The 23,432-nt window shown below is 42.9% G+C and overlaps 1 protein-coding gene across 4 annotated transcripts in view; it reads right to left on the reverse strand.

The window, feature by feature from the left end:
- LOC106611370 (neurexin-3a) overlaps nucleotides 1-23,432 on the reverse strand; it is an 825,193-nt gene that overhangs the window by 493,613 nt on the left and 308,148 nt on the right. For 3 of the 4 annotated variants that reach the window (XM_045723684.1, XM_045723681.1, XM_045723682.1), the window contains exons 11-15: nucleotides 19,679-19,882; nucleotides 16,464-16,490; nucleotides 12,520-12,639; nucleotides 11,901-12,021; nucleotides 9,686-9,946 (exon numbers count right to left, since the gene is read on the reverse strand). In XM_045723684.1, the coding sequence (XP_045579640.1) occupies nucleotides 9,686-9,946; nucleotides 11,901-12,021; nucleotides 12,520-12,639; nucleotides 16,464-16,490; nucleotides 19,679-19,882 (733 nt within the window). The remainder of the gene's footprint in view (nucleotides 1-9,685; nucleotides 9,947-11,900; nucleotides 12,022-12,519; nucleotides 12,640-16,463; nucleotides 16,491-19,678; nucleotides 19,883-23,432) is intronic. The other variant, XM_045723683.1, reaches the window with a different exon arrangement.

The following is a 23,432-nucleotide window of genomic DNA, read 5'->3' on the forward strand; positions in this document are numbered from 1 at the left end:
CTGAGTCGTTTTGGTAAGTTTGCTAGCGGGTTTCGTGTACTGTCGGCAGGTTTTCAGGCAGCTGCTGTTAAGCACGTTGTTTCGTTCCGGAGGCAAGTGTTTATGTTCCTGAACAACAATGAGCAACAGCTAAATGTGCATTTTAAAGTGAGGCATGGGGAGGGGCTCTATGCAGGGTTTGCCAGCACAGACAGTCTACGGTGTTTTGAGTGTGGGGATTTGGGGCATAAGAGCTTTGCGTGCCCACATAAAGGCCGTAGACAAAGTGAGGGTACAAGCGCCGGTGGGGGAAATCGAGGTCAAAGTGCAGGGGGAAATGAGATGCAGACAGCAGAGGCTGGGCCTAGTCATACCAGGGATGGTGGGGTAGCTGAGGCTGGGTCTAGTAAGGCAAGAGATGGTGGGGTAGAGGAGGCTGGGTCTAGTCAGACTAGAGATGGTGGTGTAGTGGAGGCTGGGTCTAGTCAGGCTAGAGATGGTGGTGTAGCGGAGGCTGGGTCTAGTCAGGCTAGAGATGGTGGGGTAGTGGAGGCTAAGCCTAGTCAGGCTAGAGATGGTGGGGTAGCGGAGGCTGGGTCTAGTCAGACTAGAGATGGTGGGGTAGAGGAGGCTGGGTCTAGTCAGACTAGAGATGGTGGTGTAGTGGAGGCTGGGTCTAGTCAGGCTAGAGATGGTGGTGTAGCGGAGGCTGGGTCTAGTCAGGCTAGAGATGGTGGGGTAGTGGAGGCTAAGCCTAGTCAGGCTAGAGATGGTGGGGTAGCTGAGGCTGGGCTTAGCTATGATATGGAGGATGGTGTAAATGATGCTGGGCCTAGTCATGCTATGGAGGGTGGTGTAGAGGATGCTAGGTCTAGTCAGGTTATGCTAGTGGATGAGGAGAGTATAGTGGGGAAGTGTAAGAGACTAGGGGGGGAGGAGGAGGGTGCCAAGCGGAAAAGGAAAAAGGGTGTGGTTAAAGGCACAATGGAAATTTTGCCTGTTGCTGTGGGAGATGCCATGACCAGAGAGGAAGAGCAGGTGGTCAGGGTGGGAGATAGAGATGAGGAGGAAAGTGAGTCTGAGGAAGAGGATGAGGAGATATTTTTTTCAGACTCCTCTTCAATAGGCCCGGAGCTGACAGCCAGTCAAGCAGAGGGGTCTAAGTACACATTGAGAGAACTGACAAGGTTCCTGAATGAGACCAAGGGAAAAAAAGTTAATCTGGAGGCTTTTTTCTCTGATTCAAGAAAGTTTGTACGATCAGTACAACATGCTGTGAAAAATGAGGGGCATGGTGTCCTCTCACCCAGGAAACGGTTTAGGTTGAGGAAGTGGGTCACAACAGTGCGTAAGGGTCTACCTTCAGACACTGTTTAGATGTATACTTTCTTTCTGACACTGGGACTTTTGAGCTTTGCTATTGGTCTTTTTTCTCTGCTGGCTTTTCTCCCACTTCTTATGGAGACTCTACGGGTAGGCTCGCTCAATATAAATGGCGCCAGAGATGCGGGAAAGATGAGTGTGTTGGGTGAATATGTAAAACAAAAAAAAGTACAGGTGTTGTTTCTGCAGGAGACACATAGTGATGTGTTGAATGAAGTCGATTGGGGGCTCTGGTGGAAAGGGGCAAGTGTGTTGAGCCATGGGACAAATCTTAGTGCAGGAGTGGCAGTCCTTTTTGCACCGGGTCTGTCTGTAAAAATGTGCTCCTCAAAGGAGGTGTGTAGGGGTAGGCTCCTTGTTGTTAAAGCAGAAATTAACAACATGGGTTTTGTCTTTATAAATGTGTATGCGCCTAACACAGGGAGAGAAAGAGGGGTTCTATTTGGGAGTCTTAGACAGGAACTCTCACAGGTAGCGCCTGAGGAGACACTGGTGGTCGGAGGGGACTGGAACTGCACAATGGATTTTACAAAAGACAGAAATGGGGAAGAGCCTCATTCAGTGTCAGTGGGAGTGTTAAGGGACATTATTAATCAGTTCGACTTAGTGGATGTTTGGAGAACTAAACATCCGAACACAAGACAGTACACATGGGTGAAGGTTTTTGGGGCTAGGGTGAGTGCAGCCCGACTTGATCGGTTTTATATGTCTAGGAATCGGAGCAATAGGCTGTTGGGCGCTACCATTCTCCCGGTGGGGTTTTCCGATCATCACATAACCATGGCTCGGCTGTCTATTTCACCAGGGCCCCGGCAGGCATCCTATTGGAAATTCAATGTAAAGCTCTTACAAGATGCCACTTTTTGCGCAGGTTTCCAGACCTTCTGGGAAAGGTGGAGGCAGCAAATAGAGGAGTATGAGTCTCTGAGCCAATGGTGGGATGTGGGGAAAATCCAAATTCGGCTTTTCTGTCAACAATACACAGCTCTCTCATCCTCAGAGGCTAGGAGAGTATTGGGGGAACTAGAGCGGTGTATTAGTGAGATGGAGGTAGAGATGGTGGGGCAAGGCAATGTAGGCCTCCAGGCTAATTTAGCTGAATTACGCAGGGACCTGGGCAGTTTTTTCCAGGTTAAAGCAAAGGGAGCACTTGTAAGAGCTAGATTCTCCATGCTCAAGGAGATGGATGCTCCCAGCTCCTTCTTCTTTGGTTTGGAAAGACAGAGCAGTGAAGCCAAGGGTATGCATTGTCTACGGCTGTCTGATGGGCGGGTGACCTCTGTGGTGGGTGAGATGCGGGAGCGGACTGTGGAGTTTTATACTGAATTGTATAGGGCAGAAGAGTGTGATCCTTTGTGTGCTCAGGTCTTGTTCACAGAACTCCCTAAACTCTCTCTGGCACAGAGGGACGATTTGGACGTTCCTCTGTTGTCCCATGAACTGGCAGAGGCCGTAACCCAGATGTCCCCCGGTCGTGCACCGGGGGTCGATGGACTCCCAGTGGAGTTTTATAAAAAATTCTGGGGAATAATTGGACAGGACTTCTTTTGCGTGTTGCGTGAATGCATCGGGGTAGGAAAGTTGCCGATGAGCTGCCGTCGGGCGGCTCTGACTCTCCTGCCCAAAAAAGGGGACTTGTGTGAACTTAAGAACTGGAGGCCTGTGGCATTGCTCTGTGCGGACTACAAGATATTTGCCAAGGTCCTCTCTAACAGACTGAAGTCCCACTTGGACTCGATAGTACATAAGGACCAAACATATTGTGTACCGGGACGCTCAATCACGGACAACCTGTTCTTAATTAGGGACATGTTGGACTTGTCGAGAGGTTCTAATGTGAACTTTGGACTGGTCTCTTTAGATCAAGAGAAGGCTTTTGACAGAGTGGACCATGAATATCTGTTTAATGTGATGTCTGTGTTTGGGTTTGGGAGGAGTTTTTGACCTGTGTGAAGCTGTTGTATGCTGGGGCATCATGTATGGTTAAGGTGGGAGGGGGGGCTCAGTAGGCCAGTCTGGGTGAGACGGGGCATTAGACAAGGATGCCCTCTATCTGGGCAGTTATACACATTAGCCATTGAGCCTTTTTTAGGCCTGCTACGCAGGAGACTGCAGGGAGTGTGCTGGACAGGTATGGGTGTGGTGACAGGCATAGCAGTGTCAGCATATGCAGATGATGTCTCTGTGATGGTCAGGGATGGTCAAGATATGCAGGCACTGGAGACCAGTCTGAAGGTGTACGAGGGAGCTTCATCAGCTAAGGTAAACTGGGGCAAGAGCAAAGCTCTGTTATGTGGGGCATGGGGGGATAGGGGCCCCTCCTCTGCTTCCAGGGGGTTTGCAGTGGGGTTGTGAAGGGCTTAAAGTGTTGGGGGTGTACCTGGGCTCGGAGAGGTGGGTCAGGAAGAACTGGGAGGGGCTGTCACAGGCAGTGGTGTCAAGACTGGCCAGGTGGAGGTGGCTCCTGTCCCAAGTGTCATATAGAGGGAGGGTGATGATAATTAACAACCTGGTGGCATCCTCCCTGTGGCATAAACTGGCTGTCCTCAACCCCCCGCCGGTCTGCTCGCAGACCTGCAACGCAAGCTGGTGGACTTCTTCTGGTCGGGCCATCACTGGCTGAGGGCGGCGGTGTTGTATATGACCGTCCACGAAGGAGGACAGGGCCTGGTGGAACTGGAGAGCAGGATGGCTGCTTTCCGGCTAAAGGCGGCACAGAGACTGCTGTACCATACTGATGTTGGCTGGAGGGAACCAGCATGCGCGCTGCTGAGGAGAGCTGGAGATTTAGGGTTGGACCGGCAGCTGTTCCTCATGAAGCTGGAGAGGCTGAGTACAGCAGGTCTCTCCGATTTTTACTCTGCGGTGCTGAGGGCCTGGCAGCTGCTAAGGCACACACGAGAAGGGGGTGTGGAGCCTGGGCTGTGGGTGTGGGAGGAGCCTATCTTCCACAACCCAGCCATCCCTTTGAGATCGGTCCGGTCGGCCACCCTGCAGAGGCAACTGATGGCAGGGGGGTGTAAAAAGGCTGGGTGACTTGAGACTCCTGGGAGAGGAGGGGTGGAAAAGCCCGGAAGTCTTGGCACAGCAAACAGGAATAACGTCTCTTAGGCTGCTGGAGAGATTCCTGGAGGAGGTCCAGGAGGCACTGTCTGAGCCGGTAAGGGGGATGTTTGAGCAGCCAAAGGGAGAGGGGCCACCAATGTTTCCGCCACTGCAGGTGACGGCAGAGACTGGAGACTGGCAAGGGGGTCTGGAGGACTTGTTAGATTTTAACACTCCGAGCCTGGGGGAGTTTGAAGGGGTGGGAGGTAAAGCCCTCTACAACCTCTGTGTTAAGGTGAGGAACATTAGGAGCCTAACAGGAGTGAAGGCACATCAGTGGCAGTAGGTATGTGGGGTGGAGAGTATGGTGGGTTTTAGATGGAGGGGGCTCTACAAACCCCCAGTACCAAAGAGGTCAGGGGACCTCCAGTGGAGGGTTCTACATGGAGCCCTGGCCACTAACAGCTGGTTGGCACGGGTTGAACCGGGAGTCGGGCAGGAGTGTCATTTCTGTAAAATGAAAGAAACTGTGATTCATGTGTTTTCTGTGTGCACCAGGTTCATGCCATTACTGTCTCTGTTGGAATGTCTGTGTGAGAGGTTGGGGGTGGTCTTTACTGTTGGGGTGTTCATAATGGGGTACAGGTATTCAAGTAAGGAGAAGGAAAAATGTGTTTTGTTGAATTTTCTGTTTGCTCAGGCAAAGTTAGCTATTTGGCTAACAAGGAGGAACAGGGTCAAAGGTGGGGGGATAACAGACCCTTTATTATTGTTTAATGGGATGGTCTCTGCGCGCCTTAGGGTTGACTTTGAGTTCTATAAAATGATAAAAAGTGTGGAGATGTTTCAGGAGATATGGTGTGTTGGGGGGGCTGTCTGTATAGCTGGGGAAGATGTTTTGGATATACGGTTGTAGGAGTGGGTATTGTCTTGAGTATTGTGATGTTGGCTTGTATCATGTGGTTGCTGGAAAGGCGAGTATGGTACATGTATGCATTACAGGATGTATTTTTGGTTTTATTTTTAAGGGGGAGGTTGGGTGGTGAGTTTTAAATGAAATGAGAATGTTTCAGTAAAGAAAGACAAAAAGTCAAAGTCTCTCTCTCTCTCTCTGTGTGTGTGTGTGTTGTTTGGTGGGAAAAGGGGGTACCAAGACAAGTCGCCCATGGGCATACATTACCCGTATGAATACTTTGTCTAAGTACCCTAGTTAGAACTGAGCGGACCACCCACTGTATTTTTGGTTAGCTAGCTAGTTAGCTGTTCTTGATGTTGGCTAGTCTAGTTTAGGGGTGTTCTGGATTATTGTTTCTTTGCTTGGGTCCAGCTCAGCCCCTTTTCTCACACCCCATTACCGTTTGACGGTAGATTTCAGGTGTCTGTGGTTTTAGTTCTCACTGTTACTTGTCACTATTATAAGTTGCATGGGTTATGTTACGGGTCTCGTCTCCATTCCCCCTAGAATGGAAAGGGGGAGGTAGAGAAAGATAGGGGAGGTAGGGAAAGATAGGGGGAGGTAGGACATATAAGGAAGGATAGGGGGAAGTATGGAAAGATAGGGGGAGGTAGGACATATAAGGAAGGATAGGGGGAAGTATGGAAAGATAGGGGGAGGTAGGGAAACACAAGGGGAGGTAGAGAAAGATAGGAGAAGAAGGGAAATATAAGGAAAGATAGGGAGAGGTAGGGAAAGATAGGGGGAGGTAGGGAAAGACAGCGGGAGGTAGGGAAATATAAGGAATGAAAGGGGGAGGTAGGGGGAGGTAGGGAAAGACAGGGGGAGGTAGGGAAAGATAGGGGGAGGTAGGGAAATATAAGGAAAGATACGGGGAGGTAGTGAAAGATAGGAGAAGTAGGGAAATATAAGGAAAGATAGGGAGAGGTAGGGAAAGATAGGGAGAGTTAGGGAGAGTTAGGGAAATATAAGGAAACATAGGGGGAGGTAGAGAAAGATAGGGGGAGGTAGGGAAAGATATGGGGAGGTAGGACATAAGGAAGGATAGGGGGAAGTATGGAAAGATAGGGGAGGTAGGGGAATATAAGGAAAGATAGGGGAGGTAGGGATAGATAGGGGAGATATGTAAAGATCGGGGGAAGTTGGGGGATGTGAGGGGAGGTAGAGAAAGTGAGGGGGAGGTAGAGAAAGTGAGGTAGGGAAAGATCGGGGATGTAGGGAAATATAAGGAAAGATAGGGAGAGGTAGGGAAAGATAGGGGAAGTAGGGAAATATAAGGAAAGATAGGGAGAGGCAGGGAAAGACAGGGGGGGTAGGGAAAGACAGGGGGGGTAGGGAAAGATGGGAGGTAGGGAAAGATAAGGAAACACGGGGGGTAGGGAAATATAGGGGAGATAGGGAAAGATAAGGAACGATAGGGGAGGTAGGGATAGATAGGGGAGATATGTAAAGATCGGGGGAAGTTGGGAAAGTTCGGGGAGGTAGAGAAAGTGAGGGGGAGGTAGAGAAAGTGAGGGGGAGGTAGGGAAAGTGAGGTAGGGAAAGATCGGGGATGTAGGGAAATATAAGGAAAAATAGGGAGAGGTAGGGGAAGTAGGGAAATATAAGGAAAGATAGGGAGAGGTAGGGAAAGATAGGGGAGGTAGGGAAAGACAGGGGGAGGTAGGGAAAGATAAGGAAACACAGGGGGGTAGGGAAAGATAGGGGAGGTAGGGAAAGATAGGGAGAGTTAGGGAAAGATAGGGAGAGTTAGGGAAAGATAGGGAGAGTTAGGGAAAGATAGGGAGAGTTAGGGAAAGATAGGGAGAGGTAGGGGAATATAAGGAAAGATAGGGGGAGGTAGAGAAAGATAGGGGAGGTAGGACATATAAGGAAGGATAGGGGGGAAGTAGGGGGAGGTAAGACATATAAGGAAGGATAGGGGGAAGTATGAAAAGATAGGGGGAGGTAGGGGAATATAAGGAAAGATAGGGGAGGTAGGGATAGATAGGGGAGATATGTAAAGATCGGGGGAAGTTGGGAAAGTTCGGGGAGGTAGAGAAAGTGAGGGGGAGGTAGGGAAAGTGAGGTAGGGAAGGATCGGAGGATGTAGGGGAATATAAGGAAAGATATGAGAGGTAGGGAAAGATAGGGGAAGTAGGGAAATATAAGGAAAGATAGGGAGAGGTAGGGAAAGATAGGGGGAGGTAGGGAAAGATAGGGGGGGTAGGGAAATATAGGGGGAGATAGGGAAAGATAAGGAACGATAGGGGGAGGTAGGGATAGATAGGAGAGATATGTAAAGATCGGGGGAAGTTGGGAAAGTTCGGGGGAGGTAGAGAAATATATGGGAGAGAGGAAAAGATAGGGGAGGTAGGGAAAGTTATGGGGAGGTAGGGAAAGATAAGGAAAGATAGGGGTAGGTAGGGAAAGATAGGGGTAGGTAGGGAAAGATAGGGGTAGGTAGGGAAAGATAGGGGTAGGTAGGGAAAGATAGGGAAAGATAGTGGAGGGAGAGAAAGATAAGGGGAGGTAGGGAAAGATAGGGGAGGCAGGGAAAGATGTGGGAGGTAAGGAAGATGGGGAGGAAGGGAAATATACGGAAAGATAGTGGGAGGTACGGAAAGATAGGAGGAGGTATGGAAAGTTCGGGGGAGGCAGGGAAAGATCGGGGGAGGTAGGGAAAGATAGGGGGAGGTAGGGAAAGATAAGGGGAGGTAGGGAAAGATAGGGGAGGTAGGGGGAGGTAGGGAAAGATAGGGGAGGTAGGGAAAGATAGGGGAGGTAGGGAAAGATAGGGGAGGTAGGGAAAGATAGGGGAGGTAGGGAAAGATAGGGGAGGTAGGGAAAGGTAGGGAAAGATGGAGGGACATAAGGAATGATAGGGTGAGGTAGGGAAAGATAGGGGGAGGTAGGGAAAGATAGGGGAGGTAGGTAAAGATAGGGGAGGTAGGGAAAGATAGGGGAGGTAGGGAAAGATAGGGGAGGTAGGGAAAGATAGGGGAAGATGGAGGGACATAAGGAATGATAGGGTGAGGTAGGGAAAGATAGGGGAGGTAGGGAAAGATAGGGGAGGTAGGTAAAGATAGGGGGAGGTAGGGAAAGATAGGGGAGGTAGGGAAAGATAGGGGAGGTAGGGAAAGATAGGGGAAGATGGAGGGACATAAGGAATGATAGGGTGAGGTAGGGAAAGATAGGGGGAGGTAGGGAAAGATAGGGGAGGTAGGGAAAGATAGGGGGAGGTAGGGAAAGATAGGGGGATGTAGGGAAAGATAGGGGGAGGTAGGGAAAGATAGGGGGAGGTAGGGAAAGATAGGGGGAGGTAGGGAAAGATAGGGAAAGATGGAGGGACATAAGGAATGAGAGGGTGAGGTAGGGAAAGATAGGGGAGATAGGGAAAGATAGGCGGAGGTAGTGCCTAGGTGTGGGGAGATACGGGGAGGTAGCGGTCAAAGGGCAGTGGGGTTGATTCCTGCCGACTCAGCAACTCTTCAACTGCAACTGTAACCGCTGTACCAATACAGGCCCTGAGGCCACCAATCATTTATACTGCCTATTGGAACCCAAAAAAAAAATTGTCAAAGACTTCAGTCACCCAAAACAAGACTGTCCCCCCCCCTCCCCTTTGTTTTTACACTGCCTCGATTAACGTGTACCCCCACACATTGACTCGGTATCGGTATCCCCTGTGTCTATCCTCATTATTGTTATGTAATTTTATTGTGAAACTTTTTATAACATTTTTTAGTTCAGTTTATTTAGTCAATATTTTCTTAACTCTATTTCTTGAACTGTATTCGGCGCATGTGACAAATACAATTGGATTTTATTTGCTTGCCTTGCATATGAAATAAAACAATTGATAAAAAAACATGTATATATTTTCCCTAACGAAAAACACATCTACCCCCTAAAAATATGTACATTTATTATAATCCACATAAGCATTTACACAAGACACTGTAGCCTGCACGTAGCCTGCACATATTCTACTTAAGCTACTTGAACTGGCGCCCAGTGGACCTGCAGTCTAAGGTACAATGTAGGTATGGTACTGCAGTGAATTCAAACACCGCTTCCAGTTGACACTGGTGGTGATTCTACATATCTCTTCAGGTATTCAAATTCTCCTACTGACGGATTATTTTCCTCTTGCGACAAAATGGGTCAAATTAAGATTCGACATCTGTATTCGTTAAAGTATATGTCACTTATTGTGGTGACAATATGGCTCTGTAATACCATCCCTGTGTACCTATTGTCTTTCAAAGTGGTGCTGAAACAAAAACAACACTAGTAAACAAACAACAAGGAAAGTCTAACACCAGGTGGGATCCCACTCACCCTTTAACCATCTCCACAGCGATGAAGTCGCTGCCGTCTCCACTGTTGAACATTATGAATCCGTCAGGCGAGGTGGTCTTGAACTGGAAGAACAGGTGCATGGTGGTGTAGGCCTGCAGGGTGGCCAGGCTCAGGTAGCTGCTCTTAGACTTGAAGGTCACAGGGTCAGCGATGATGGAGCGCATGCCAAAGCGGGCGTTGAGCTCACAGAAGTCGATGTCTCCGTTCTTACAGAGATCTATATACAGCATACCGTTGAACCTGGAGTAAGTAGAGCGGGGAATAAATATATTATCTGATGCATGTAAACAGAGAAACCCCTTTCTTGTTCACAGGAAGGGAGCTGTTGTTCGCTAGAGACAAAGTTAACAACAACACCTGCTGAAGTTAAGCCAAACATAACAGCCATGTTACATGATTTACATATGCTTTCTCCAATACAGACAACATTTCAACAATGTCAATATATTCCATCGGATGGCATAGTAGTCACATTCAAATCTTCTTGCATTGCCTGTAAAGAGCTTGTAAACTGTTGTGTCTTTCTGGGTGAAATAAACATTCTAACAGCATACAGCAGAAAGAATACAACAAAGTATATAACAAAGAATTTAACAAAGAATATAACAAAGTATATGGCAAAGTATATAACATAGAATATGGCAAAGTATATAACAAAGTATATAACAAAGTATATGGCAAAGCATATAACAGAGTATATGGCAAAGTATATAACAAAGTACATGCAAAGTATATAACAAAGTATATGATAAAGTATATGACAAAGAATTTAACATAGAATATGGCAAACTATATAACAAAGCATATAACATAGAATTTAACAAATAATATGGCAAAGTATATGGCAAAGTATATAACATAGAATATGGCAAAGAATTTAACAAAGTATATAACAAAGTATATGGCAAAGCATATAACAAAGTATATGGCAAAGTATATAACAAAGTACATGCAAAGTATATAACAAAGTATATGATAAAGTATATGACAAAGAATTTAACATAGAATATGGCAAACTATATAACAAAGCATATAACATAGAATTTAACAAATAATATGGCAAAGTATATGGCAAAGTATATAACAAAGTATATGACAAAGTATAGGACAAAGAATTTAACAAAGAATATAACAAAGAATGTGACAAAGAATTTAACAAAGAATTTGTCAAAGTATATAACAAAGTACATGCAAAGTATATAACAAAGTATATAACAGAGGATAGAACAAAGTATATAACAAAATATAAAACAAAGTATATGACAAAGAATTTAACTACGAATATTGCAAAGTACATCCCACAGTATATGACAAAGTTTATGACAAAGTATGTAACAAAGTATATAACAAATAATTTATCAAAGAATATGGCAAAGTATATAACAAAGTATATAACAAAGTATATAAAAAAGTACATGACAAAGAATTTAACAAAGAATATAACAAAGAATATGACAAAGAATTTAACAAAGAATTTGGCAAAGTATATAACAAAGTACAGTATTTAACAAAGTATATAACAAAGAATTTAACAAAGAATATGGCAAAGTATATGACAAAGCATATAACAAAGAATATGGCAAAGTATATAACAAAGTACAGAACAAAATATATAACAAAGTACATGACAAAGAATTTAACAAAGAATATTGCAAAGTACATACCACAGTATATGACAAAGTACGTAACAAAGTATATGACAAATAATTTAACAAAGAAAATAACAAAGAATGTGTCAAAGAATTTAACAAAGAATTTGGCAAAATATATAACAAAGTACAGTATTTAACAAAGTATATAACAAAGAATTTAACAAAGAATTTGGCAAAATATATAACAAAGTACAGTATTTAACAAAGTATATAACAAAGAATTTAACAAAGAATATGGCAAAGTATATAACAAAGTATATGACAAAGTGTATAACAAAGTATATAACAACGTGTATATAACAAAGTATATGACAAAGAATATGGCAAAGTGTATAACAAAGTATGTAACAATATATATGACAAACTATATAGCAAATTATATAACAAAGTATATAACAAAATATATAGCAAAGAATATAACAACGTGTATATAACAAAGTATATGACAAAGAATATTGCAAAGTATATAACAGAGTATATAACAAAGGATATGATAAAGTATATAACAAAGTATATGACAAGGAATATGAGCGAAGAGGAACCTGAGACTCTGTAGGTGTCCAATGAAGCTAGAGGGGATGGCCGAGATGAAGCGTCTCTCCGTCATGATGCCCGTCTCGATGTTGTGGAACTCCAGACGGGTGTGGTCACCTGCCATCTGGCCTGGAGTAGAGGATGGGGTGGAAAGAAAGAAAACAAGATAGAAAAGAAAAAGAAACACCGTCTGATACTAACACAAAGGGCTGAATTTAAATAGGTGGTGAATTTTGGCCAGTACGATATGGTTAAATACAACATAACACTATAAAGGAATTAACTTCAGCAAGAATAGTTCAGACCAATCAATGGATGTCAACAGTTTATAGTCACCCTTCTCAAATAGTTACTTAAAAATAGCATTAAAAAACACTCAAAGGATAGTTCATCTTATTTAGCATTACACGTCACCCATACAATCAGTGGCAGATGAGGGACATTTTCTCCAGGTTTGGGGTCACTTCCATTTCAATTCAGGAAGTAGATTGAAATTCCAATTCCAGTTCTCTTCCATGCTTTTCAATTAGGTGAATTTGGAATTGGAATCTGCCTTGAGTTCTGAATTGACTGGAGTTGAAATGAAATGGACACATTGTTTCTCTCAGACTGTAGTTGATATAATACCTTCTGCTACATCATCATCCACCGTGAGCTTGTAGGTTTTGCCCCTGCGGACCACGCGCACCGTATGCCACTCATTATCATTGAGTTTTTGCCCAGCATACAGGGTCTCGGGTCCCTTGCCTGAGAACGATGGTTGGTCACAAAGTTAAAGTCATCCTGCCTCACCAACCAAACCTTTTGCTTTTCCACTTTCCAATAGGGGCTGTTATATTGGTCCTTTTTCAATAGAAGGAGGCGATATAATGAGCTTATTTATAACCACTCAAAGAAGCAGGGTAATTGAAGGCGTATATTGCAGATGATGATGGCAGAGCAGCTTGACATGTCAAACTGACTTGTCTTCTGATTCATTTAAATTTGGAATCATTTGAGCATTTTCACATCTTATTTTTCATCACTTTTAAAATTGCATACTGTGGAAAGCAAAGGTTTGGTTATATTTAGGAAATAAATAGTTCAGGTATTGTTTTAAAAAGCAAGAATGAATACTTTTTTCTAAAACAATATTTCTTCAATCATGATTGCACACTGGACTAGCACCTTCATTGCGGAAATGTACGATTTTAAATATGTATTGAGCAGAAAAACACTGCAGTCAATGCAACAATTACACAGCTTTTACTCATCTTTATGACTCGAAATCCCTTCCACTTTTCCAAATCAGTTATTAGTGGATGAATACTAGGTTAAAAAGGACTGTAAAGTGTTACCTACAAGTATAATAGGTTGTTAATGTATCTTTCACAGCCAGGTAAAGCGCCAGAGCTTATTGGCTGAGCCGTTGCTTGGTATTACCACAATCCCTCTAAGTACCAGTAAAGTCCTGTGATCTGGACAGCCTACTGCTGTGTGTGTGTGTGTGTGTGTGTGTGTGTGTGTGTGTGTGTGTGTGTGTGTGTGTGTGTGTGTGTGTGTGTGTGTGTGTGTTCTCACCCTGTCATGGGTGTGTGTGCTGTTCATTTGAAGTCATCACAAACAGAGTCTGTCAGACAGAAGCAGACGAGCACAGGGCCCCTGGAGGGATGCTGTATTGATTTGGACAGTTTCTTGTTTCCTTGTGCTGTCAGTTGGCAGTGTTAAAACCTTGATTTTTTATTTATTTTTTTGCACGCGGCAGTTATTGGGCCCAGTATTGTGCGGTATGGTCATTATTTTAGTCTATTTTAGTCTTCACATTACTTTGAGTAAAACACGTAATATTCCTCATAACTAAGACATACTGTACGGCTCTTTTATAACAAAGGCTATCTGAAACCAGCCTGATGTTATATGTTATCTGTCCTGAAATGCCATAGCTATTTCCTTCATTAATTAGCCCCAGACATTATAGGTAGAGCCCGACCGATATGGGATTTTGGGATCCGATACCGATTCCGATATTAGAGTGAAAATATTCACTGTTAACCGATATATCTGCCACTATTTTTATTATTATAGCTGTAATGAAAATATATATATACATTTTCTGAATGGATTGTGCTTTAAAACAGCCCAACAAAGATTCTAAGAAAGCTGATTTCTTATATTTGAGGGAAGAACATTAATTCAAGAATTTAGGAACACCAGAAAGACTATATATTTTTATGGAAAAACTGTGTGTCTAGTAAGAGGGCGATAAACTGCAATGATTCCAGCAAAAAAAATAGCCTAGGCTCTGAAGAATTAGCTGCCTCATGCTAACCAGTTGGTAAACAACAACATAGAACACATGTTCAAGGTCTTGGTATTTAGCTATGTTTTCATCGACTGTAGGGCTGTACCCACTGATTTCTGTCACTTGAAAGGATAAATATCAATCACAAAATGTGCCGTGCTATTTTGGATAATTAGGACGTCCGTACAAATGGTCACGGTTAAGGTTCGGGTTAGGTTCGGGTTTAGCGTAGGAACATCCCATGGATCCCTGACAGCACTATTTCTCAGTGAACGGTGTCAAGTACTCTCACACAGCTAGTTAGCTGGCTGGCTAGCTAGAGAGGAAGAGAGAGGCCTAAATCTGCAGAAAATCTGTCTCCCTCGAGCAGCTGGCATTTTTTCATTGTTTCGCCCACCAAGCAAGGAGTTTTTGTATGGAAGTCAATGAGAGAGTGTCGAATTTGGTGAACAACAAAAATATGTGGCTTATTTGCTACATGAGGTTTATTTAATCAAATATAAGTTTCATAATGCTTAAGTTGTTAGGAGTGTACCGATATAAGTAGGACACGTGACATCCTGGCAACTTTGAAAAAAACAACAACTTTATATCGGAGTTGTCTCGAGATGGCTATGCATATTCATGGAATGAGGCTAGTAGCATAGCATTTCTCTCCATTGAATATAGGCGATTGACGTCATCCACCCTCATCAAATATTTTTAGAAAGATTACAATAATGAGATGCATCCACCTATCCAAAGAAAGGATAGGCGAGAGCTAGACAGCCCCCTGTGTCTCTATGTGGACAATGACTCCCATTGTCAGGGCCGAGAGACATGTAATCTTGTCAGTATATCCATAATTCTTGGACAGCATGGAAATGTGGGTGGTCATTGGCAAAATGTGAATTTGGACCAGTCCCTATGAAGTGACAATGAACCCATACATCAGAACGTAGCTATGAAGTGTTACTTTGTAACCGGCAAAGTTTTTTTAGCATCTCCCCAAAAACATTTGAATGACAGAGCTTGAGGAACACCCTTCACGAAGAGTAAATATAACATGCCAGATTTTGCTGGCTTCACTAAAGGGCTGTAACGTTAACGTTACCATAGAGTAGGACACTTAGCACCGCACTTGCTTAACATTTGGGCATATCATCCATTGTTTGTCATGACACCCAACTCCCTACCATGACACTTCACCTAACAGTATAGGGTTTCTTAGTGTAATGCGCCAAGGCAAGATAGGTCTATAGCCGAGTAAAGAGCGATACAAATACATTGGTCAAAGGCCCATATCGTCCGACATTATTGTCCAATAGATACATTGGTTGGGCTATAATTATAGGAGCCGAATGTAGAATAATATGAATCATATATGTCACTCACACATGCACACATGTACCCCCCCCCCACACACACACACACACACACACACTGAAGGTTTTCGAAGCCCTAATCACGAGTAAAAGCAGTTATTGTTGACTGTACTAAGACCCAAAATCCCTACTCCCCAAACAGAATATATTCTAGTGTCAAATCGAAGCTCAGACTTAGAGGCTAAAACGTTTAGATGCAAACAAAACTCACCAAATTAACAATCTAACACAAATCCTACAGTAACCATGAACTCTTCAACTGTGGCATTTCACTTGGATAGGACCTACACTGTATGAATAACATCTCTATAGACTGTATCTCTTTATCATGTTGTATAATCAACAGGTACATGTATTCTCCATTGTCCACCTATGATGAAGCTTTGTTTGCATGTAAACAATTTTTGAACATTTAGTTTCGTAATAGGTGGTGATTTATTCATCTCAACTTTGCGACAAAAAAACAAAATGCTAAATAATGCATCAGCATTTAAAAGAAAATAATATACTAGAGATTATAAAAAGGGTTATATAATTCTAAGTCTCTAAAAAGGGAAAGCGTATTGTTTAACATTTTTTAAACCAAATTTTTATTACAGTGAAACTACTTATATAACTAAAATACATTCATACAAAACAATCTGTCACAGGACCCTATAACATGAAATGTTCTTATTTAATAAAATATTGCCTTAAATAAAACCCAAAACCTAAAGAGATTAACAAATCACCACCCAGTCTGTTTCTAGTTTGGGTGTTTGTGTTGTCAATAGTCTACTGACGGTCTGACCAGTTGAACAGACAGACACACCCATTAGCCATTCTCCAACCAACACTATAAGAAAGACAAACTTCAAATAACACATTCCTTTAAACAGCAGAGTATCAAAATACAAGAGCAAAATGAAACTTGAGTGTTAACTTACTGGAAGTACAGTTTATCCTGACACAGTCTAGATGGGGAAGAATAAATGACAGATGAAATTGCATCCTTCAAGGTTATAGCTGCAGACATCCAAAAACAAGAATTCCACCCTTCCGGGGACGTCCACATGCAGAGAGGCGGCCATTTTGTAAAAGGGGAGGGGTATCTATACATTCTTAGGTGTTAGACTGTTAGCTTACATTACAAATTGCTGGCTTGAATTTTACAAGTTTGACTCCAATTGCAATATGATTGTAAAAATTTGTAATGTACTAGGTAGATTTAATATGTTCAAATGTCAAATTCTTGGTCCATATACAAAAATAGTCATTGCTTTATATGGTCAATAGTTGGGTATTATGTGGTAAAATGTACATAGCGCTTTTGCAGCACTTGTTACAGTCATGAAATTAACTGAGTTCTGTGACCACTACTACAACACTTAGATTATACACATGTAATTTATTTAAAGACGCATAACAAGTACACTGGCTGTCAACATTTTGAAAATGGCCGCTTTTATTTTACCAACCACATAGATTCTTCATCCCAGCATAGACTTTCATTTTGGAAGAGTTTCCTTTATTTTTAAGCTCAAAGTCTACAACTCCAAAGCCTTCACACCAACGTGTTGACTAAACAGACTATTAAAATCATATGTCTGATATTAGCAAGAAGGTGATGTTAGCTTTTCATTATGGAGCCACAGATCTTTGAAACCCAGTGCTATTATACTTGACACTGGAAGTACATAGCAAACAAAAATCATATTTACAATTTGAGAAATTGAATATCAATATCAAAAGGTGAATTGATTAGTGAAAGATAATTGACTCCTTCACTGACAACAGATTCCTGTGTGTTGTACAGGTTTATGTGGCTACCATTTTGAGATGGCCTATGGGATCCTACGATGGACATTCTGGGTGTGTCACCATGTGGCTGGTGGGTTTCATGTGTCGTCAACCGCAACAGAAAAGTGGGAGCGAACAGCCGCGATCCAATCAGCACCAGCACCATGCAGAGGCATAAGACCCTTGTATCTAACAGTACAGGATAGAGACTGTAGACATATGTTGTTTCTATGAAATTATGTATCATATGAGTTTAGATAAAACACATAAAGAATATCTACCTCTTCAACACTTAAATGTGGATATGTGATGCTTGTTATTGACATTGCACTTCATACAAAAAGGTTAATTGCGTAGAGTAGTTTTGTGCAAGCAAATAATTGTAGTTGCATGGCGCTTCTATATAGGTAAAAGTACAACTTATTAAACTACAATAAGTAACATAGCCTATCAATACTACTGTACCTATTATAATAACGACTACTAACTACTATGACAAATATCCAGCTTTAATAAAGCTTTATTCAATCTTAAGGATAAAATGTGTAAATATAGGTAATGTATACCAGTGCTTCTTTCTTTTTTGCAACACAGTTGTGTTGGTTGCCTGAGGGGGGCAGCCAGCTGCAGGTTTGGCTGGGCTCTGTTCTCGGGCTGTTCGCCTGACGGGCCGCAGGCTTAAGGCCTTTGAAGGGGTGAATACCATCTTTTGACAAAGCATGATGGGAAATGGAGTTGTTCACAGAGAGTGTATATAGTATGAGTACACCATAAACAGAGAAAAGGAGAACAAACACAAAATCAAAAATCAAGAAGTTACAACTTGATGACAAGAAGATGATGTTAGTGGAAAATATAAATTGGAGCTTTATCTTTCTCAATTTCCTCTAAGTGAGAATGAGTTGGAGGCATCAGCATCCTTTAATTCTGCTGGCGGACCCAATGAGTGTTCTCCCATACTCCCTTAAAAAACATTCCTTTGAAAAACTAGAAAAAAGCGCCGATAGTACTGTTTGTCCATTTTGAGATGCCGTCACCAGTATACCCTACCTCAAAATAGTCAGAATTAATCTAAGATAACCAACAACAAAAAAAATCATTAATTTATCATTTTTTTGCCAAGATCTTAGTCGCGCAATTTTACAAGTAAAATGTTTGGTGCAGCATTTCTAAATGAATTTTTTTTTGCATGAAAACGCGTTTTCTCTCGTTGAATGACAAAGTTTTTACTGAGGAATCCCTATTGTTGACCAATCTCCAACGAAGGTGCGTAGACTTCGGCTACAGACTTCAGCTACCGACTTCGGCTACCGACTTCGGCTTGCCTCAAGAAAATGTTTTGTTTGCCAGAACAACCAAAAATGTATTTTACCGAAGTCCAAAACAAACAAAAGAGGCACAAAATGTTGTCATAATTTATGCACAAACTCTTCCAAACTGTTTAGTCTGGGAAGCATGCGGACAGCTCTTAGAAAGTCACATAACTTTACAATGCTAACAAAGACATATTATATACATTATATTATAATAGCAATAGTGTTCTGTTTAGCAATAGTGTGCTACTCAGGCTCTAAATGGAAAATATACTTTTATATCTCGTGGTGCTGTGACTGTCTCAAAAGTTTTTTTTGCAGGACTATGAAAATGGCTATGTTAGGACTATGAAAATGGCTATGTTAGGACTATGAAAATGGCTATGTTAGAACTATGGAAATGGCTATGTTAGGACTACGAAAATGGCTATGTTAGGACTACGAAAATGGCTATGTTAGGACTACGAAAATGGCTATGTTAGGACTACGAAAATGGCTATGTTAGGACTACGAAAATGGCTATGTTAGGACTACGGAAATGGCTATGTTAGGACTACGGAAATGGCTATGTTAGGACTATGAAAATGGCTATGTTAGGACTATGAAAATGGCTATGTTAGGACTATGAAAATGGCTATGTTAGGACTATGAAAATGGCTATGTTAGGACTATGAAAATGGCTATGTTTTATCTGTTCAAAAGATGGGCCAGACAGCATGTTTGTCAATGACAATAACTTTCAGAATGAAGCAGCTTAAATAATGGAAAAAAGGTGAATTAGTTAAAAAGTATAGTAATTTCGATGAAGAGTCTTATTCAATCAATATCTTATGACACAGATCACAATAAAGTCCATGCAAACAAAAATAAGAATATTTGTTTATTACTACTCCATAACTTATTGCTGTCCTTTACTCTATAAATCAAACTAAGACAAAAAATGTACAAAGGCAAAGAGAAAAAATGGAGGGATGGAGACAGTGAAGGAAAAGAGAAAGAGAGAGCCACGTTTTTCAACACGTGGTGTAGTCGGTAGTGTAATACGATACCTAGGTTGACCGTGAGCTTGACCCGGCCCCCGTCCAGCTCTAGACGCAGTGTGTCGGCCGAGTCTCGCGAGGTGGTGGCCATGAGCAGGCCGTAGGCCCGCTGGGACATGAAACGCAGAGACACGTCCTCCGCCTCTGTGTGCATCACCTGGGGCATCACCACCTTCATGTACATACTGCCGTCATAACTCAAGATGGACGCCTCTGTCAGGGGGGAGAGCAAGGGGGAGGGGGGGACAGAAGGAGAGAGAGAGCGAGAGAGAGAGAGAGACAGAGACAGAGAGACAGAGACAGAGACAGAGAGACAGAGACAGAGACAGAGAGAGAGAGACAGAGAGAGAGACAGAGAGAGCGAGAGAGACAGAGAGAGAGAGAGAGACCGAGAAAGAGAGAGACAGAGAGACAGAGAGAGCGAGAGAGACAGAGAGAGAGCAAGAGACACCGAGAAAGAGACAGAGAGACAGAGAGACAGAGAGAGCGAGAGAGACGAGAGAGAGAGAGAGAGAGAGAGAGAGACCAGGAAAGAGAGAGACCGAGAGACAGAGAGACAGAGAGAGCGAGAGAGGGAGAGAGCGGAAGAGAGATAGAAGATAGAAATGTGTTAGGCACAACATCTGCTGTCACACATCTTGTTTAGGTTGAGAAATCTACAACATAACAACATGACATTTTCACATGCACACTCACATACACACACACACACACGCTCCCCATGCTTTTGCCCATTGCTAGTTTCCCATCATCTCTCTCTTCAGGAGAAACTCATTCAATGTATATTTTTCTGTCTTCAGCATGCTGTGGTCTCCCTGATAGCACCTTCAACTGTACTAATTTGCTAATTGGCTTAAGATGGAACACACAAACACACACGCTATTATATCTCCCCACCTCCTCCTATACCTGTCTCCACATCGTAGAGATGAGACTGGGGCAGTGCTACATGGAAACGCAGTAAATCGGCCGTGAAACAGCTGCTCTTGCAGAGCCGGCTTTACAGAGGAAAACAAGGAGACACACTGTGCTACCCTACTGTACATCTACTGATGTCCCCACTTCTCTCTCTCTCTCTCCCCCTCTTTCTGTCTCTCTCGCTCTCTGTCTCTCTCGCTCTCAATTCAATTCAATTCAAGGGGCTTTATCGGCATGGGAAACATATGTTAACATTGCCAAAGTAAGTGAAGTAGATAATATCTCTCTCTGTGTCTCTCTCACTTCCGCTCTCTCCCTCTATCTCTCCCTCCCTCTCTCTCTTGATCTCTCCCCCTCTTTCTCTCTCTCTCTCTATCCCCTTCTTTCTCTTTATCTATTTCTTCCTGGCATCCAGCCAATAGACAAAAAAACTCCACCCGGGAATAACACACACACATACACCCTCCCTCAACGCAGGAATACCACACACACACACACCCTCCCTCAACGCAGGAATAACACACACACACACCCTCCCTCAACGCAGGAATAACACACACACACACACCCTCCCTCAACGCAGGAATAACACACACACACACACACACCCTCCCTCAACGCAGGAATAACACACACACACACACACACCCTCCCTCAACGCAGGAATAACACACACACACACACCCTCCCTCAACGCAGGAATAACACACACACACACCCTCCCTCAACGCAGGAATAACACACACACACACACCCTCCCTCAACGCAGGAATAACACACACACACACACACACCCTCCCTCAACGCAGGAATAACACACACACACACACACTCCCTCAACGCAGGAATAACACACACACCCTCCCTCAACGCAGGAATAACACACACACACACCCTCCCTCAACGCAGGAATAACACACACACACACACCCTCCCTCAACGCAGGAATAACACACACACACACACACACCCTCCCTCAACGCAGGAATAACACACACACCCTCCCTCAACGCAGGAATAACACACACACACACCCTCCCTCAACGCAGGAATAACACACACACACACACACACCCTCCCTCAACGCAGGAATAACACACACACACACACACTCCCTCAACGCAGGAATAACACACACACCCTCCCTCAACGCAGGAATAACACACACACACACCCTCAACACAGGAATAACACACACACCCTCCCTCAACGCTGGGGCAAAGCAACTGCTGACAAACTCTACAATTACATCCCAATCAATATTTTATTATGTACCATCAGCTGCTCTTCCCAAAGCTACATTTATACCCATCATACCAAGTGCAATAGGATAGAGGAGAGACGAGTGGGGAGACACCTCAAGGTACAATGAAGACAGAACCAGGGAGAGAGCGAGAGAGAGGGAGGCGAAAAAGAAAAGGGGGGGACTAGAGAGAGAAAGAGGGGGAGGGGGAGGAGAGATGGGGTGGAAGATTGAGGAAGAGGTAGAGAGATGGCGAGAGAAGGAAAAAGGTAAGGTGCAAGAGTTTGTCGGGAAAGAGCGTGAAAAAGGGAAAGTGATAGAGCAAGACAATGGAAGAGAGAGAGAGAGAGATATTAAAATAGAGAGAGATATAAAAAGAGAGATATTAAAAGAGAGAGATATAGAGAGAGACATTAAAATAGAGAGAGATATAAAGAGAGAGATATTAAAATAGAGAGAGATATAGAGAGAAAGAGAGAGATATAAAGAGAGAGACATTAAAAGAGAGAGATATAAAGAGAGAGACATTAAAATAGAGAGAGACATAAAGAGAGAGATATTAAAATAGAGAGATATAAAGAGAGAGAAAGAGAGAGCGGGAGATAAAGATCAAAATAGAGTTGAAACAGAGAGATGAAACACCGTCTGATACCATGTCTCTGGTTGAGTGTGAAGAGAGATCAGAGAGGTTTAATATCCCAGTAAGAGACTGTCAGATTGATACTAATTGACAGAGCTACAGAGCCCTGAGGGACAGACAGACAGACATGTCATTGTGAAGTGTTCACATGATAGACATAGTGGCAGGTTGTCTTCCACAGGGAAAAAAACACCAGGTATTCTCTAGCATTATGTGGCTGAGCAATGAGGAGAAAGACATTTTTGTTCACTGTGTATTTCCGTTTGTTTAATTTTTTTTTTTTACATAAGGCCTGCAATAAAAGACAAAGGGCTATCTATAATTAAATTAAATGTTTCCTTTATTTAACTAGGTAAGTCAGTTAAGAACAAATTCTTATTTTCAATGACAGCCTAGGAACAGTGCCTTCTGCCCCTGAACAACTGCCTTGTTCAGGGGCAGAACGACAGATTTTACCTTGTCAGCTCGGGGATTCAATCTTGCAACCTTTCAGTTACAAGTCCAACGCTCTAACCACTAGGCTACCTGCCGCCCCACATATAGCAAACGGTATAGATTGAGTGTAGTCTCTGACTTGAATCTTCTCTGTGTGCCGGACCAGGTTTCATTTATCTGTATTGATTTCGTTTTTCGTTTTACTGCTTGAGGGTTATTATTATTGCTTGGGTAACCTTATCTACTATTATAAATGTATATTTTGCGGTGTGAATTGCACAGAACACCAGAAGATGTGGTACTGCGAATCATTTCATTGTTCTATTGTTTGTTTATGTGTCAATCCAACTGGCTATTTGACCCGAAAAACAAACCCGTACTTTTCATATTCATTCATTCATTCATTCATTCATTCATTCATTCACAATAGTCTGAGATTAGTTCCCTCGCCTCAATTGTTCACTTTTCACAAATGGGCCCGTATTGAGAAAAACTCTCAGGACAGCTGTGCCTTTTAATTCATAATT

The sequence above is a fragment of the Salmo salar genome, chromosome ssa09, assembly GCF_905237065.1.
Source record: "Salmo salar chromosome ssa09, Ssal_v3.1, whole genome shotgun sequence".
Classification (NCBI taxonomy): domain Eukaryota; kingdom Metazoa; phylum Chordata; class Actinopteri; order Salmoniformes; family Salmonidae; genus Salmo; species Salmo salar.